The sequence below is a fragment of the Schistocerca americana genome, chromosome 8 (genome assembly GCF_021461395.2).
Source record: "Schistocerca americana isolate TAMUIC-IGC-003095 chromosome 8, iqSchAmer2.1, whole genome shotgun sequence".
Lineage (NCBI taxonomy): Eukaryota > Metazoa > Arthropoda > Insecta > Orthoptera > Acrididae > Schistocerca > Schistocerca americana.
Genome location: NC_060126.1, coordinates 191,862,553 through 191,878,823, shown reverse-complemented (window position 1 = coordinate 191,878,823; position 16,271 = coordinate 191,862,553). Strand labels below are relative to the sequence as shown.

General features: G+C 45.2%; 1 protein-coding gene across 1 annotated transcript in view; it reads right to left on the bottom strand.

Annotated features, from left to right (window-relative positions):
* The window catches only part of LOC124544817 (general transcriptional corepressor CYC8), a 92,465-nt gene that overhangs the window by 36,687 nt on the left and 39,507 nt on the right, over window positions 1-16,271 (bottom strand). The window contains exon 3 of the mRNA XM_047123508.1: window positions 11,379-11,717. Within this exon, the coding sequence (XP_046979464.1) occupies window positions 11,379-11,717 (339 nt within the window). The remainder of the gene's footprint in view (window positions 1-11,378; window positions 11,718-16,271) is intronic.

The following is a 16,271-nucleotide window of genomic DNA, read 5'->3' as shown; positions in this document are numbered from 1 at the left end:
GGTTGCCCTCTCGGTGCTAATCAAGAGGAATAGGCTATCAGTCTCCATGGGTTTCACGTTCCTGATGTCTGTAACTCAACATGGGTCAAAAACACGTATTAAACCGCCCAATCGGTGACTCAGGTCAAGTGCCCTTCGCAGTAACAAGTATGATTCAACATCGATGGGTGTTAGTAACAGAATCGTCCCAAATTCCACCGCAAATTGTGGAAATATTTATCATGTATTACGAAAAGAAGCAGAAATTTATCTCAGTGCATTATCGTCCTCATCAGTTTCGTATGGTACCGGTTCACTTTCAGTCACAAGCTTTGGCAGTAAACTTTCAGCTTCTTGACGTAAACCAGGCGCCAGTCCACACCCACGCTTTGCTGAAATGTTAACAGAAGAGTCAAAGGCGGTATGATCACTGTCAACAGTGACACAGGCATTCCTGAGGCATTTTTTTTTCTTTTCTTTTTTTTTACTTTCGGTAGAATACCGTTCATACAAACCTGAAGATGCCAACGAAAGATCGGTTAATCAACAACAATGTTCAGATCATGCTTACTAAAGAAATAGTACCTTCGTACAATGTTGGCCACAACAACATCTTTTTAAGTGCAATTCATATCGTGTTTAATAAAAGGTCAGTACGTAAGTAAAGTGTTGGCCATGTAGATTTCTTAGTAAGCGTGATATGAATTACACTTACAAGGCGACCACTTCTGTCACTTTCATTTCTAGTCAAGCCCAGCATATATCATAAATTTGGACGAACTCGGTGGTAATGAGTAGGCAATTCCGTCCAGATTTATAGCATATACTGGCATCGGGCAGCGCATGAACCATTTATGTTAGCGTAGTTTCCAGGAAGCGATTGGCGCAGCGCAAAGAGTGCTCAGTGGTAATACGAGGGTTGTGGGTTCGAGTCCTTATGTGGACTATATATAAATAATTAAATTTTTCGATTTTTACGTTACTTACACTGCAAATAATAGAAGTATTAACAAAGAAACCCACTCGCATACGGCGCGGAACTCCATTAGTGCAATCTTGCGATCTTCGATTTTGTGGTCAGGTAAAGAATTTGATCAAAAATTCTGGAAACTGCTCTTATATCGTCGTAATATCCCCAGAAGATAACATCAAAATACACTCCATTGCACATCGCAAGCTATTCTCGTCAATATGTAGCGAAATGGTGCGTTATGTGTTGTTTGGTGCCAAACTGTACAATGAGTGACAACCATTCGTGAATGTAAAAAAAGTTTGTTTTTCTATAGACACTTAAAAACAATCATTTAATTGTTAGAACTTGGCGTTTATAACGTGTGCAGGATGTCGAAAAAATTACTGCTTCCCCTGTTTTTACGATGAATGCCACCGTAGTACGTAAAAATCATCAACTGTGAAATAATAAAAGTAATTTTATATACGAGGTTGTCTACGCCTTATGATTTCTTCCTGGAAATTTATTTCCCCTTTCAAATCTTCCTTTGCCTATTATGAAACATTAGTAAGTACAATGTATTGAAATTTATTTCGGTTTATTTTCAGTGTAACAACTATAAGAATTGAAAATAAAAGTTCCCATGGGGATTGACTCGACGACTCTCGAATTACGGTTCTGCGCCATCCGTTTCCTGGAATGTAAGCCAACATAAATTGAACATCTGGGACACACTTGTGTTCTTCCACTTCCGACAATTGTAAGGAGGCTTCATTACTCATGTAGCGGCACCCTACATATTTTACTTATATTTTTGTGCTCTAATAGTACTCCCCAGACCCATTAACGTAATTAATGGGTAACTGAGATGTTACCTCCACAATCGTGCTTCCCCCGACTCGGGGCTCGCCACGGCAACGCAATGGGAGATAGCGTGCTGGGAGGCTAGAAAGCGCTCACGCAAAGACCAATGTGAAGGACAGTCTCCTTTATCTTTTTTTTAAAAAAAAAAAAAACGGCAGTTGGAAGTTTTGCGTCTCAAAGGCTGCTCTGGAACGTTGCTAGAAAGACGGTTAGCTTCAGCCCATGCTCCCTTCCCCAAAACAAAGAGTCACACTTTTGCTGGCGCTCCGGCGCAATCTTCAAATTTCATAGGAGCAGTGGCTGCAGTCTCGGCAAAACTTAGCTGCAAGTTGGATGGCGTTCGGAATCACTACCGTCACTGGTGGATGACTGGGAGCTCTAAAAAGACACTCTCCCTCCTGTGTTGACAGACGACGGTCTTATTGGCATCCTCGCGGGCCGCAAAGGAGAAGATGAGTCCAGTACGCTATTGACTGCCGCTCACAGCCGGCACGCATGCAGCCGAGTGCTGGAAGTTTATTTGATGAGATTCTGGAAGCAGTGCTTTTCCGTGGAATCGTTAATGTGACGTTAAGTCTGAGGGGTTAGTCGTTTCAGTAACTGATTATCTCACATACTTGTTTGATTTGCAGACTATACTTTGCATTTGTGACCAGTGTTTGTTTTTCCCAGTTCACTTATCATTAGCCCTTTCTGATATGCTCTTTGTTTGACCACTGGCAATATTCTTTACCCGATACTAAAATTGCTACTAAGATCAAAATTAAACAAAACTCTTCTCTACCTTTGTATTCATTTCTATCTTGTTCAAGGATCTCGCTCATGAATTTTCGTTAAGGGAGATAAATAACGTGTTTCATAAACGTGCATTGTCATGCATTAGTTAGATGCCTCACCTAACTAAATTGTGGTGTCATGTGGTCGTTGGCCTGTGTATTGTATGGAACTGGGGACCAAGAAACGACGGAGAGGTTTCGTCTCCGCCGTATCCCTCAGTGGTTCACAACCCAAAAACATGTAACAGCAGTCCACTCACCCCACCGCCGCCACACACCGAACCCCGTTGTTATTATTGTGCGGTTCGGCCGCCAATGGACCCCCCCCCTCCCCCGCCCCACCACGGGAGTGTCACACATCAGACGAATGTAACCCCAATGTTTACTTGGCAGAGAGTAATGATACATACGTGGAGAAAGTGTTTGCGCAGCAATCGCCGACATAGTGTAACTGAGGCGGAATAAGGAGAACCAGCCCGCATTCGCTGAGGCAGATGGAAAACCGTCCACAGACTGGCCGGCACAACGGACCTCGACACTAATGCGCCGGGGGGCTTCGGAGCGGGGACCGGCACGCCTTCCCGCCCGGAAAGCAGTGCGTTACACAGCACGGCTAATCGGGCAGGCGTTGGCCTGTGTACTTCATGCATGACTATTAACTTTTAAAAGTGGGCCTAGCACTGTTAAACTCAGATTTAATAAGGAGTTATCCGTTGCGCGACTGTTTCATTACCTTTCAAAATTGTATTTGCATTGTTGCATAGAGAGCTTTATTCCGTTTTCCGATCATTGGGACTTCAGTGTTGCCTCTCAGGGGTGTGTTCACTACAAGCACAACCACGGCACCTCACAGTGTAATTGGCCACTTCTGTCACTTTCATTTCCGGCCAATCCCTGCATGTACTACACATTTGGCCGAAATCGGTGATGAAGAGTAAGTGCGGTGCCCTTTCAGTTACAATGGTATTATGACCAACAGTGTACATACATTGATGAGTCAAAACATTATGACCACCTGGTTAGCCGGCCGGGGTGGCCGAGCGGTTCTAGGCGCTACAGTCTGGAACCGCGCGACCGCTACGATCGCAGGTTCGAATCCTGCCTCGGGCATGAATGTGTGTGATGTCCTTAGGTCAGTTAGGTTTAAGTAGTTCTAAGTTCTAGGGGACTGATAACCTCAGAAGTTAAGTCCCACAGTGCTCAGAGCCTTTTGAACCAACCACCTGCTTAATAGCTTCTTTGTCCGTCTTTGGAACGAAATATATCACTGACTCTGCTGATCGGGATCCAACAGCTTGTTGGTATGTTTGTCTAGGCATGCGGCATTAGATGTCTGCGCATAGGTCATGTACCTTGCCTAAATAATGGGCGACTGATCTGCGTGCGCGGTAACGGCACCCGATAGCGACGCAGATGGGTTCCTTAGGATATACCTCAGGCGAATTTGGTATCCGAAACATCAGCTGATTTAACTATAATGTTCCTGAAACCACTGTAGAACGGTTGTGGCTCCGAGACACGAACAATTGTACTGCTGAAAGATAACATCGCCATCGGGGAAGAGGTCAAGCGTAAAGTGATGTAGGTGGTTGGCAGTTGTCAGCGTGTCTTCGATTACTACCACAGGTCCCCCTAACCGAAGAGCCGACACGTTTCCATTGTTCGACGGTCGAATACCGGTGGTCCCGTACCCACTGCAGTCTAACTGACGACTTCATTAAGCCACCATGTGGGGGGTGGTCGTCTACTGGCTCCATGTTCAACAGTGTACGACGAACTATGTGCTCCGAAATATTTCTGCGTGCACCACAATATGCTCTTTCGGTAGAGATGCCACAGATCACCACCACCTATCCTACTTTACAGAGCAGAGAAGCGTCCGAACTCCACGTTCCGTAAAGAGTCGTGGACGTCCAACCATTTAGCGCCCAAAGGTACTTTCACAGACCTTATACCTTTTTTTGTAGATGCTCACGACTGTAGCACGTGAACATTGGACCAGCTTCACCGTTTTCAAGATACTCGTTCATAAGCCATATGTAATAATAATCTACCCTTTTTCAAAGTCGCTTATCTCAATGGATTTCTCCATTTCCACCCCACATCTTCGCTAGCATGATTCCCGTCCATGTACGTTCCGCATATATACGAAGCATATTCGGAAAGTAAGGTCCGACTGGGAGCGAAATGGTATCTACTGTGAAAATTCGATGGAATTTTGCACAGATGTATAGGGCAGTGTTTTTAATGTGACTGTCGATCGCCTTATGTCGCTCTCTTCGGGTCAGAGCGCGAAGTGATCACATAGCAATGCCTAAAACAAAGGTGTCTCCCACCAAGTATGTGGATATGGTGAGAGAATTCGCCTGAAGCTATGCAGCCCACATAACATAAATGTCATGCGTTTCTTTATTCAGCCGCACTCTGCAGGGGCAATGAAGACGCTCATGCAGAGTGTTCGATGTGAAGTGTCTGATCACCCACAATACAGCCCTTAATTGGTTCCCTCCACTGTTCATCTCTGCTCACATGAACCGCTGGCAGCGAAGACAACGTTTTGGCACAAACAACGAAAGGCAGACCTGCGTAGAGAATTGGCGGAAAGCGGAGGCGGCTGCTTTCTGTGACGACGGCACTGGAAAGTTTGTACAACGCCACTACAAATGTGTAAGCAGGAACGGCGACCATTTAAAAAGGTATCTGGAAGGTGTGGCTAACTGTTGCGAATAAAAATATTTTATTTTCACTTTGGGTTCATTTCGAAAACGATCGGACCTTACTTTCCGAACAGCCCTCGTACTTTCGTTACTGCAAAGGCACCAGGCGGTATGCAGCGTCGCGGAGGGCAGTCCTCATAGCGTTTTGGCTTATCAGTATAGGAAGGCTACTGGCTGTTTAGAAAGCATTATTTGAAGATGAGATTTTCACTCTGCAGCGGAGTGTGCGCTGATATGAAACTTCCTGGCAGATTAAAACTGTGTGCCGGACCGAGACCCGAACTCGGGACCTTTGCCTTTCGCGGGTAAGTGCTCTACCAACTGAGCTACCCAAGCACGACCTACGCCCCGTCCTCACAACGCACACTCCGCTGCAGAGTGAAAATCTCATTCTGGAAACATCCCCCAGGGCATGTCTCCGCAGTATCCTTTCTTTCAGGAGTGCTAGTTCTGCAAGGTTCGCAGGAGAGCTTCTGTAAAGTTTGGAAGGTACGAGACGAGATACTAGCAGAAGTAAAGCTGCGAGGACGGGGCGTGAGTCGTGCTTGGGTAGCTCAGTTGGTAGAGCACTTGCCCGCGAAAGGCAAAGGTCCCGAGTCCGAGTCTCGGTCCGGCACACAGTTTTAATCTGCCAGGAAGTTTCATATGATTTGACGATGTTTTTTAATGAACCCAAAGCCGATAATCAACGAACTGTAATTTTTCTATTTTATTGCGATCAAGACTATTAAAATAAATAACACAGACTGGTGTGTCCACTTCGCCTTTCGACATCTGGTCGGAGTACACACAATAACGAGAGGTGTAAGTGCTACTTTGAAAGGACAAGAGTGGCACGCGAGAAGACCGTGTCGGGCCACGTCGGACCAGTTGGAAGGCTTCCGCCCCGAGAGCGTGGCAGGAGACCCGAGTGCGCGTGGCCGCCTTCTCGGCGGCTGGACACGGCGGGACAGGAAGCGGAAGCGACGCGGCGCCGCGCCGTGGCCCGGTACGGAGCGTCGTGCAGAGAAACCGGCCGCTGGCCTGCGTTCGGCCCGGCTCAGCTCACGGCGCAGGCACAGTTAAAGAGCCTGCGGGTTGCGCAACTGCTGCCATTGGCCCGGTGCGGCTGCGGCCAGCGCAGGGCAGCCGCGGAGAGCGAAGCCCCTCGGCGAAAGCAGGAGTTACGACACGGCGTGGCGCGGCGAGGCGCGAGGTCAGCGCACATCAATGCTACGCCGAGGGGCGCTCTGCTGGCCGGACAGCGGTAATTGTGGGCTGCGGGCGATACAACTGGCCGGGGCGAGTAGCCGCGGTACAGGCTCGCTACACTTTCATTAAGCAGGGGACGCCTACAGACCACTGGACGACTTCGCAACGCAACAGCACTGAACATATGACCTCACCGCCACCTCAAAATCGAGTACTTTTGACGTTGGTATTAACCTGCTTTAAGCAAGCACTAAAGGGCGAAAGAAACTAGTATAGGCATGTCTATTCAAATACATATACAGCGTGGTCATTGATCGTGACCGGGCCAAATATCTCACGAAATAAGCGTCAAATGAAAAAACTACAAAGAACGAAACTTGTCTAGCTTGAAGGGGGAAAGCAGATGGCGCTATGGTTGGCCCGCTAGATGACGCAGCCATAGGTCAAACGGATATCAACTGCGTGTTTTAAAAATAGGAACCCACATTTTTTGTTACATATTCGTTTAGTACGTAAAGAAATATGAATGTTGTATTTGGACCACTTTTTCCGCTTTGTGATAGATGGTGCTGTAATACAAACATATGGCACACAATTTTAGACGAACAGTTGGTAACAGGTAGGTTTTTTAAATTAAAATGCAGAACGTAGGTACGTTTGAACATTTTATTTCGGTTGTTCCAATGTGATACATGTACCTTTGTGAACTTATCATTTCTGAGAACGCATGCTGTTACAGCGTGATTACCTGTAAATACCACATCAAGGCAATAAATGCTCAAAATGATGTCCTTCAACTTCAATGCATTTGGCAATACGTGTAACGACATTCCTCTCAACAGCGAGTAGTTCGCCTTCCGTAATGTTCGCACATGCATTGACAATGCGCTGACGCATGTTGTCAGGCGTTGTCGGTGGATCACGATAGCAGATATCCTTCAAATTTCCCCACAGAAAGAAATCCGGGGACGTCAGATCCGGTGAACGTGCTGGCCGTGGTATGGTGCTACGACGACCAAGCCACCTGTCATGAAATATGCTATTCCAATACCGCTTCAACCGCACGCGAGCTATGTGCCGGACATCCATCATGTTTGAAGTACATAGCCCTTCTGTCATGCAGTGAAACATTTTGTAGTAATATCGGTAGAACATTACGTAGGAAATCAGCATACATTGCACCATTTAGATTGCCATCGATAAAATGGGGGCCAATTATCCTTCCTCTCATAATGTCGCACCATACATTAACCCGCCAAGGTCACTGATGTTCCACTTGTCGCAGCCATCGTGGATTTTCCGTTGCCCAATAGTGCATATTATGCCGGTTCACGTACCGCTGTTGGTGAATGAGGCTTCGTCGCTACATAGAACGCGTGCAAAAAATCTACCATCGTCCGTAATTTCTCTCGTGCCCAGTGGTAGAACTGTACACGACGTTCAAAGCTGTCGCCGTGCAATTCCTGGGGCGTAGAAATATGGTACGGGTGCAATCGATGTTGATGTACCATTCTCAGTCCGCAGCTCGTGGTCTTGCGGTAGCGTTCTCGCTTCCCGCGCCCGGGTTCCCGGGTTCGATTCCCGGCGGGGTCAGGGGTTTTCTCTGCCTCGTGATGACTGGGTGTTGTGTGATGTCCTTAGGTTAGTTAGGTTTAACTAGTTCTAAGTTCTAGGGGACTGATGACCACAGATGTTAAGTCCCATAGTGCTCAGAGCCGTTTGAGCATTCTCAACACCGACGTTTTTGAGATTCCCGATTCTCGCGGAATTTGTCTGCTACTGATGTGCGGATTAGCCGCGACAGCAGCTAAAACACCTACTTGGGCATCATCATTTGTTGCTGGTCGTGGTTGATGTTTCGCATATGGCTCAACACTTCCTGTTTCCTTAAATAACGTAACTATCCGAGGAACGGTCCGGACACTTGGATGATGTCGTCCAGAATACCGAGCAGCATACATAGCACACGTCCGTTGGGCATTTTGATCATAATAGCCATACATCAACACGATATCGACCTTTTCCGCAATTGGTAAACGGTCCATTTTAACACGGGTAATGTATCACGAAGCAAATACCGTGCGCACTGGCGGAATGTTACGTGATACCACGTACTTATACGTTTGTGACTAGAACAGCTCCATCTATCACAAAGCGAATATATAATAATAAATGGGGGTTCATATTTAAAAAAAAAAGTTGGTATCCGTTTGACCTATGGCAGCGCCATCCAGCGGGCCAACCATAGTGCCATCTGATTTCCCCCTTCAAGCTAGACGAGTTTCGTTCTTTGTAGTTTTTTCGTTTGATGCTTATTTCGTGAGATATTTGGCCTGGTCACTATCAATGGACCACCCTGTATATCGTAAAATATCGTCCAAACGTGAATAATTCTTCCACTGCTTGAATGGTGCCATGTTGGCAACTGGTATGTATAGCTTCATGCAGTTAACTGTAATCAAGTGTCCGATGTGATGCTCTTGTATCCAAGCTCTGAATCTCAAGAAATGTTTTTGCACCTCGTTCGGAGGAGACGCCTCAACCCATCGGTTGAAGTGCTGTATCATAGGATTTGCTGGACAGCGGACTTTCTATCCTTCACTGCAATCTACAGTACTCGTGAAAACGCGTGTAATCATCAAGAAGACACCTGTCGGTGACTGTCAGAAATACTCATGGTGCACAACTTTCTTAGTGGAGCGCTAGTGCCTGCCCAAGCTTGGAGATGTGTTCACGCTTGCGTCGGCTGTGCACGATGTCGCCGCGGTGACGTATGTTGACATCGAGCGTCTTACCATCCATGAATGTTTTGACGATTTTTCACATTTTCATGTGGACAGTATAGTTACTTCAATTACGCACAGCTGAACATTTCTCGACTCGTTTGATACTGGATTCACGACATTATGGCGTTAAGGGATCATTTGGTTACACAATCGACGGTTCTCTTATCTGTGTAAAACGGCGAGTAAGGCTTCAAATCAGCATAGGTCGTCACCATTTGAACTGTCTGTAAATAAACAACATGTTTTACTGCTAATTCTGTTGGTGAATAGCTGTGGACACATGACACGATATGTTCACAGACTTTACAGAACGGAGAACAAGAAAACAGGAGAGATAGTTTGAGGTGTAGCAGACCAGAGCCGAACAGTTCTTTGTAATGCAGCACGTTCTTAGAAAATGACGAATATTCATCCGTTAAGTTAGCCATGCGGTCCACCGGTTGGAAATTAGGGTCTTTCAGAAATGATTGATATTATTGTTTTCCCTAGTTCCTACAGGGCACGAGACTTGCAAATAACAAAAGTGGAAACTTCAAGTGACAAATGAAATTTTTCCACCTGCTCGTACAGATCCCGTTGGAAATCTGAATGAACAGCTGTTCATCATAACACATTGAGATTGATATGACACATGCGATAAGATGCTGTTAATATTCTTTGGAAGTGCCCCAATCAGTCAGTATAGGTATGGTATGAATCGTAGCTCCAAAGTTTAGTCAATAAGAGAAACAGAATAAGATCAACTGCTAATAATGGAAATGGATTAGTGGAGACAATATGCTGAAGGTTAGGCCTTATCGTACATGAAGAAATCATGAAAATGATTGGAGCGAAAGGGAACATGATGGAAGCTATTCAAAGGAAGAAATTGCTATTCTGTAATCGTCGACAACCAATAGATAGATATCAGGTGAAGGTATGCAGGTTGATTCAAGATGGAAAAGGGAAACAAGTTCGACCCCTTAAAGGATGGGTGACAGCTATCAAGGAAGTTGTGAAGCCCAGGAATCTCCGAAAGAGGAGTTAAGAAAATCGTGAACTACGGGGGTTCCGAAGCGTGAAACAGTATTAAATGCAAACAACTCGGAAATAAAAAAAATGGTTCAAATGGCTCTGAGCACTATGGGACTTAACTTCTGAGGTCATCAGTCCCCTAGAACTTAGAACTACTTAAACCTAACTAACCTAAGAACTCACACACATCCATGACCGAGCCAGGATTCGAACCTGCGACCGTAGCGGCCGTGCGGTTGCAGACTGTAGGGCCTACAACCGCTCGGCCACCCGGCCGGCTACTCGGAAATATGCAGGGTGCAAACTGTTTATAACATACCCCTGTAGTGTAAGTGATATACTTAGAACACTTGTGGTCTATCAAGCTGGGAACCAGCCTCAAGCTGTCCTACAAAAGCCAGCTATGATACAGTGCATGCGTGCCACGCAAGATTTTGGCTCAAATGGTCTTTGAATATTGAAAATATCCTGTTATCGTCCATACAAATGTGACATTATGTTTGTGTAAATTTTACCCCATAATATTGTGAATTTTAGCAACGTAAAATTAAAAGTTAAAGGAACAATTAAATTGTTTTGTTTGTCTGACCTGTAAGGGTTAGGCTTAAATCAAACTTTGACTGCAACTAGCGTTTGAGTAACAGTTGCAAAAGTAGTTTTTCTTTCATTAATTTGCTAATGTTAACGAAGTAATCTACTAAGCCGGTAGCGTAAGGCAGCGAGAGGAAAATCCTGCGCAGCTCGCAGACCCTGTAGGTCAGTTTGAGGTTGTTTCCCAGCTTGATAGACTGCATGTGTCCTGTATCAAATTGTTTCTTGTCGACTTTCCCACCACCATTTTGGTACGTTACAAACAGTTAACTGTTTATACCTTGCATATCAAGTGCAGAGGCAGTCAGGCCATGGTGCCCCCATAGGACCGTACTTGGTGTTAAGGTGGTGGCATCCTGAACCTACCAGTATAGGACACCAGCCTCTTTCAATCTGCTGTAAAAAAACTTAGATATATAAATAGCTGGGGAGTCATGCCAGCTGTGTATCTATAGTGAGTTGCGTTAGTGTCGTGGAGAAGATTATGGACCTGTTGAGTGGTACTCACGTCATAGTCCTCAGGCAGTTGCGGCCTACCAGGTTGTGGCTGCGGCCCAGCTGCTGCGTACTGAGGTTGTCCACCAGCGCCCTGGTACTGTGGCTGAGCTTGCGCTCCAGCCTGGTACTGAGGCTGGAGGCGCGCTGCAGCCTGGTACTGTGCCTGCTGCTGAGCAGCCGCGCGGTACTGCGCCTGATACTGGGGCTGCGCTGCTGCCTGGTACTGGGGCTGCGCCGCCGCCTGGTACTGGACTGGCTGCTGAGCTGCCGCTGCCTGGTACTGCGCCTGCTGCTGAGCAGCGGCCAGCGCCGCCTGGTACTGCCCGGCGGACAACGCCTGCTGCTGCGCCTACGACACAGACAACACAGTTAGACATCTGAACTCGACTGGCTGGTGAGCTGCTGCCACCTGGTACCTCGTCAACAGCTATTCAACGTACCTATCTAATGTTTCAGATTAGGATATAGCACCACATTTCAAAAGTTCCTATTTTCTTCATGTCAGAACTGTTCATCACTTAAATTTTACTTCTGTACAAGACTACATTACGAAAAAATACCCCCCAAACACAAAAATTGATGTATGACGGTAACATATTTCTCTATTTCTCAATTCCTTGTCTTTCTATTGCCAGTATGAATTTCATAATGTATCTGTTTTGCCCATCGTCAGTAATTTGCGGTCCAAATAACAAACCTGCTCTACTACTTCTAGCATCTTCTTTCCCAGTCTACATCTACATCTGCATTTATACTCCGCAAGCCACCCAACGGTGTGTCGCGGAGGGCACTTTACGTGCCACTGTCATTACCTCCCTTTCCAGTTCCAGTCGCGTATGGTTCGCGGGAAGAACGACTGCGGGAAAGCCTCCGTGCGCGCTCGAATCTCTCTAATTTTACATTCGTGATCTCCTCTGGAGGTATAAGTAGGGGGAAGCAATATATTCGATACATCATCCAAAAAGGCGCCCTCTCGAAACCTGGACAGCAAGCTACACCGCGATGCAGAGCGCCTCTCTTGCAGAGTCTGCCACTTGAGTTTGCTAAACATCTCCGTAACGCTATGACGCTTACCAAATAACCCTGTGACGAAACGCGCCGCTCTTCTTTGGATCTTCTCTATCTCCTCTGTCAACCCGACCTGGTACGGATTCCACACTGATGAGCAATACTCAAGTATAGGTCGAACGAGTGTTTTGTAAGCCACCTCCTTTGTTGATGGACTACATTTTCTAAGGACTCTCCCAATGAATCTCAACCTGGCACCCGCCTTACTAACAATTAATTTTATATGATCATTCCACTTCAAATCGTTCCGTACGCATACTCCCAGATATTTTACAGAAGTAACTGCTACCAGTGTTTGTTCCGCTATCATATAATCATACAATAAAGGATCCTTCTTTCTATGTATTCGCAATACATTACATTTGTCTATGTTAAGGGTCAGTTGCCACTCCCTGCACCAAGTGCCTATCCGCTGCAGATCTTCCTGCATCTCGCTGCAATTTTCTAACGCTGCAACTTCTCTGTATACTACAGCATCATCCGCGAAAAGCCGCATGGAACTTCAGACACTATCTACTAGGTCATTTACATATATTGTGAAAAGCAATGGTCCCATAACACTCCCCTGTGGCACGCCAGAGGTTACTTTAACGTCTGTAGACGTCTCTCCATTGAGAACAACATGCTGTGTTCTGTTTGCTAAAAACTCTTCAATCCAGCCACACAGCTGGTCTGATATGCTGTAGGCTCTTACTTTGTTTATCAGGCGACTGTGGGGAACTGTATCGAACGCCTTCTGGAAGACAAGGAAAATGGCATCTACCTGGGAGTCTGTATCTAATATTTTCTGCGTCTCATGAACAAATAAAGCGAGTTGGGTCTCACACGACCGCTGATTCCGGAATCCGTGTTGATTCCTACAGCGTAGATTCTGGGTTTCCAGATATGACATGATGTTGTTGTTGTTGTTGTTGTGGTCTTCAGTCCTGAGACTGGTTTGATGCAGCTCTCCATGCTACTCTATCCTGTGCAAGCTTCTTCATCTCCCAGTAGCCACTGCACCCTACATCCTTCTGAATCTGCTTAGTGTACTCATCTCTTGGTCTCCCTCTACGATTTTTACCCTCCACGGTGCCCTCCAATGCTAAATTTGTGATCCCTCGATGCCTCAAAACATGTCCTACCAACCGATCCCTTCTTCTGGTCAAGTTGTGCCACAAACTTCTCTTCTCCCAAATCCTATTCAATACTTCCTCATTAGTTATGTGATCTACCCACCTTATCTTCAGCATTCTTCTGCAGCACCACATTTCGAAAGCTTCTATTCTCTTCTTGTCCAAACTAGTTATCGTCCATGTTTCACTTCCATACATGGCTACACTCCATACAAATGCTTTCAGAAACGACTTCCTGACACTTAAATCTATACTCGATGTTAACAAATTTTTCTTCTTGAGAAACGCTTTCCTTGCCATTGCCAGTCTACATTTTATATCCTCTCTACTTCGACCATCATCGGTTATTTTACTCCCTAAATAACAAAACTCCTTTACTACTTTAAGTGTCTCATTTCCTAATCTAATTCCCTCAGCATCACCCGACATAATTGGACTACATTCCATTATCCTCGTTTTGCTTTTGTTGATGTTCATCTTATATCCTCCTTTCAAGACACTGTCCATTCCGTTCAACTGCTCTTCCAAGTCCTTTGCTGACTCTGACAGAATTACAATGTCATCGGCGAACCTCAAAGTTTTTACTTCTTCTCCATGAATTTTAATACCTACTCCGAATTTTTCTTTTGTTTCCTTTACTGCTTGCTCAATATACAGATTGAATAACATCGGGGAAAGGCTACAACCCTGTCTCACTCCTTTCCCAACCACTGCTTCCCTTTCATGCCCCTCGACTCTTATAACTGCCATCTGGTTTCTGTACAGATTGTAAATGGCCTTTCGCTCCCTGTATTTTACCCCTGCCACTTTCAGAATTTGAAAGAGAGTATTCCAGTTAACATTGTCAAAAGCTTTCTCTAAGTCTACAAATGCTAGAAACGTAGGTTTGCCTTTTCTTAATCTTTCTTCTAAGATAAGTCGTAAGGTCAGTATTGTCTCACGTGTTCCAACATTTCTACGGAATCCAAACTGATCTTCCTCGAGGTCGGCTTCTACCAGTTTTTCCATTCGTCTGTTAAGAATTCGCGTTAGTATTTTGCAGCTGTGACTTATTAAACTGATAGTTCGGTAATTTCCACATCTGTCAACACCTGTTTTCTTTGGGATTGGAATTACTATATTCTTCTTGAAGTCTGAGGGTATTTCGCCTGTCTCATACATCGTGCTCACCAGATGGTAGAGTTTTGTCATGACTGGCTCTCCCGAGGCCATCAGTAGTTCTAATGGAATGTTGTCTACTCCCGGGGCCTTGTTTCGACTCAGGTCTTTCAGTGCTCTGTCAAACTCTTCACGTAGTATCTTATCTCCCATTTCGTCTTCATCTACATCCTCTTCCATTTCCATAATATTGTCCTCAAGTACATCGCCCTTGTATAAACCCTCTATATACTCCTTCCACCTTTCTGCCTTTCCTTCTTTGCTTAGAACTGGGTTGCCATCTGAGCCCTTGATATTCATACAAGTAGTTCTCTTCTCTCCAAAGGTCTCTTTAATTTTCCTGTAGGCAGTATCTATCTTACCCCTAGTGAGACAAGCCTCTACATCCTTACATTTGTCCTCTAGCCATCCCTGCTTAGCCATTTTGCACTTCCTGTCGATCTCATTTTTGAGACGTTTGTATTCCTTTTTGCCTGCTTCATTTACTGCATTTTTATATTTTCTCCTTTCATCAATTAAATGCAATATTTCTTCTGTTACCCAAGGATTTCTATTAGCCCTCGTCTTTTTACCTACTTGATCGTCTGCTGCCTTCACTACTTCATCCCTCAGAGCTACCCATTCTTCTTCTACTGTATTTCTTTCCCCCATTCCTGTCAATTGTTCCGTTATGCTCTCCCTGAAACTCTCTACAACCTCTGGTTCATTCAGTTTATCCAGGTCCCAACTCCTTAAATTCCCACCTTTTTGCAGTTTCTTCAGTTTCAATCTACAGTTCATAACCAATAGATTGTGGTCAGAATCCACATCTGCCCCAGGAAATGTCTTACAATTTAAAACCTGGTTCCTAAATCTCTGTGTTACCATTATATAATCTATCTGATACCTTTTAGTATCTCCAGGATTCTTCCAGGTATACAACCTTCTTTTATGATTCTGGAACCAAGTGTTAGCTATGAATAAGTTATGCTCTGTGCAAAATTCTACAAGGCGGCTTCCTCTCTCATTCCTTCCCCCCAATCCATATTCACCTACTATGTTTCCTTCTCTCCCTTTTCCTACTGACGAATTCCAGTCACCCATGACTATTAAATTTTCGTCTCCCTTCACTACGTGAATAATTTCTTTTATCTCGCCATACATTTCATCTATTTCTTCATCATCTTCATGACATGATACGTGAGCAAAAAACCTGTTCTAAAATTCTACAACACATCGATGTCAGGGATATAGGCCTATAGTTTTACGCATCTGCTCGACGACCCTTCTTGAAAACTGGGACTACCTGTGCTCTTTTCCAATCATTTGGAACCTTCTGTTCCTCTACAGACTTGCGCTACGGGGCTGTTAGAAGGGGGGGCAAGTTCTCTCGCGTACTCTGAGTAGAATCGAACTGGTATCCCGTCAGGTCCAGTGGACTTTCCTCTGTTGAGTGAGTCCAGATGCTTTTCTATTTTTTGGACACTTATTTCGATGTCAGTCATTTTTTCGTTCGTGCGAGGATTTAGAGAAGGAACTGCAGTGCGGTCTTCCTCTGCGAAACACCATTGGAAAAAGGTGTT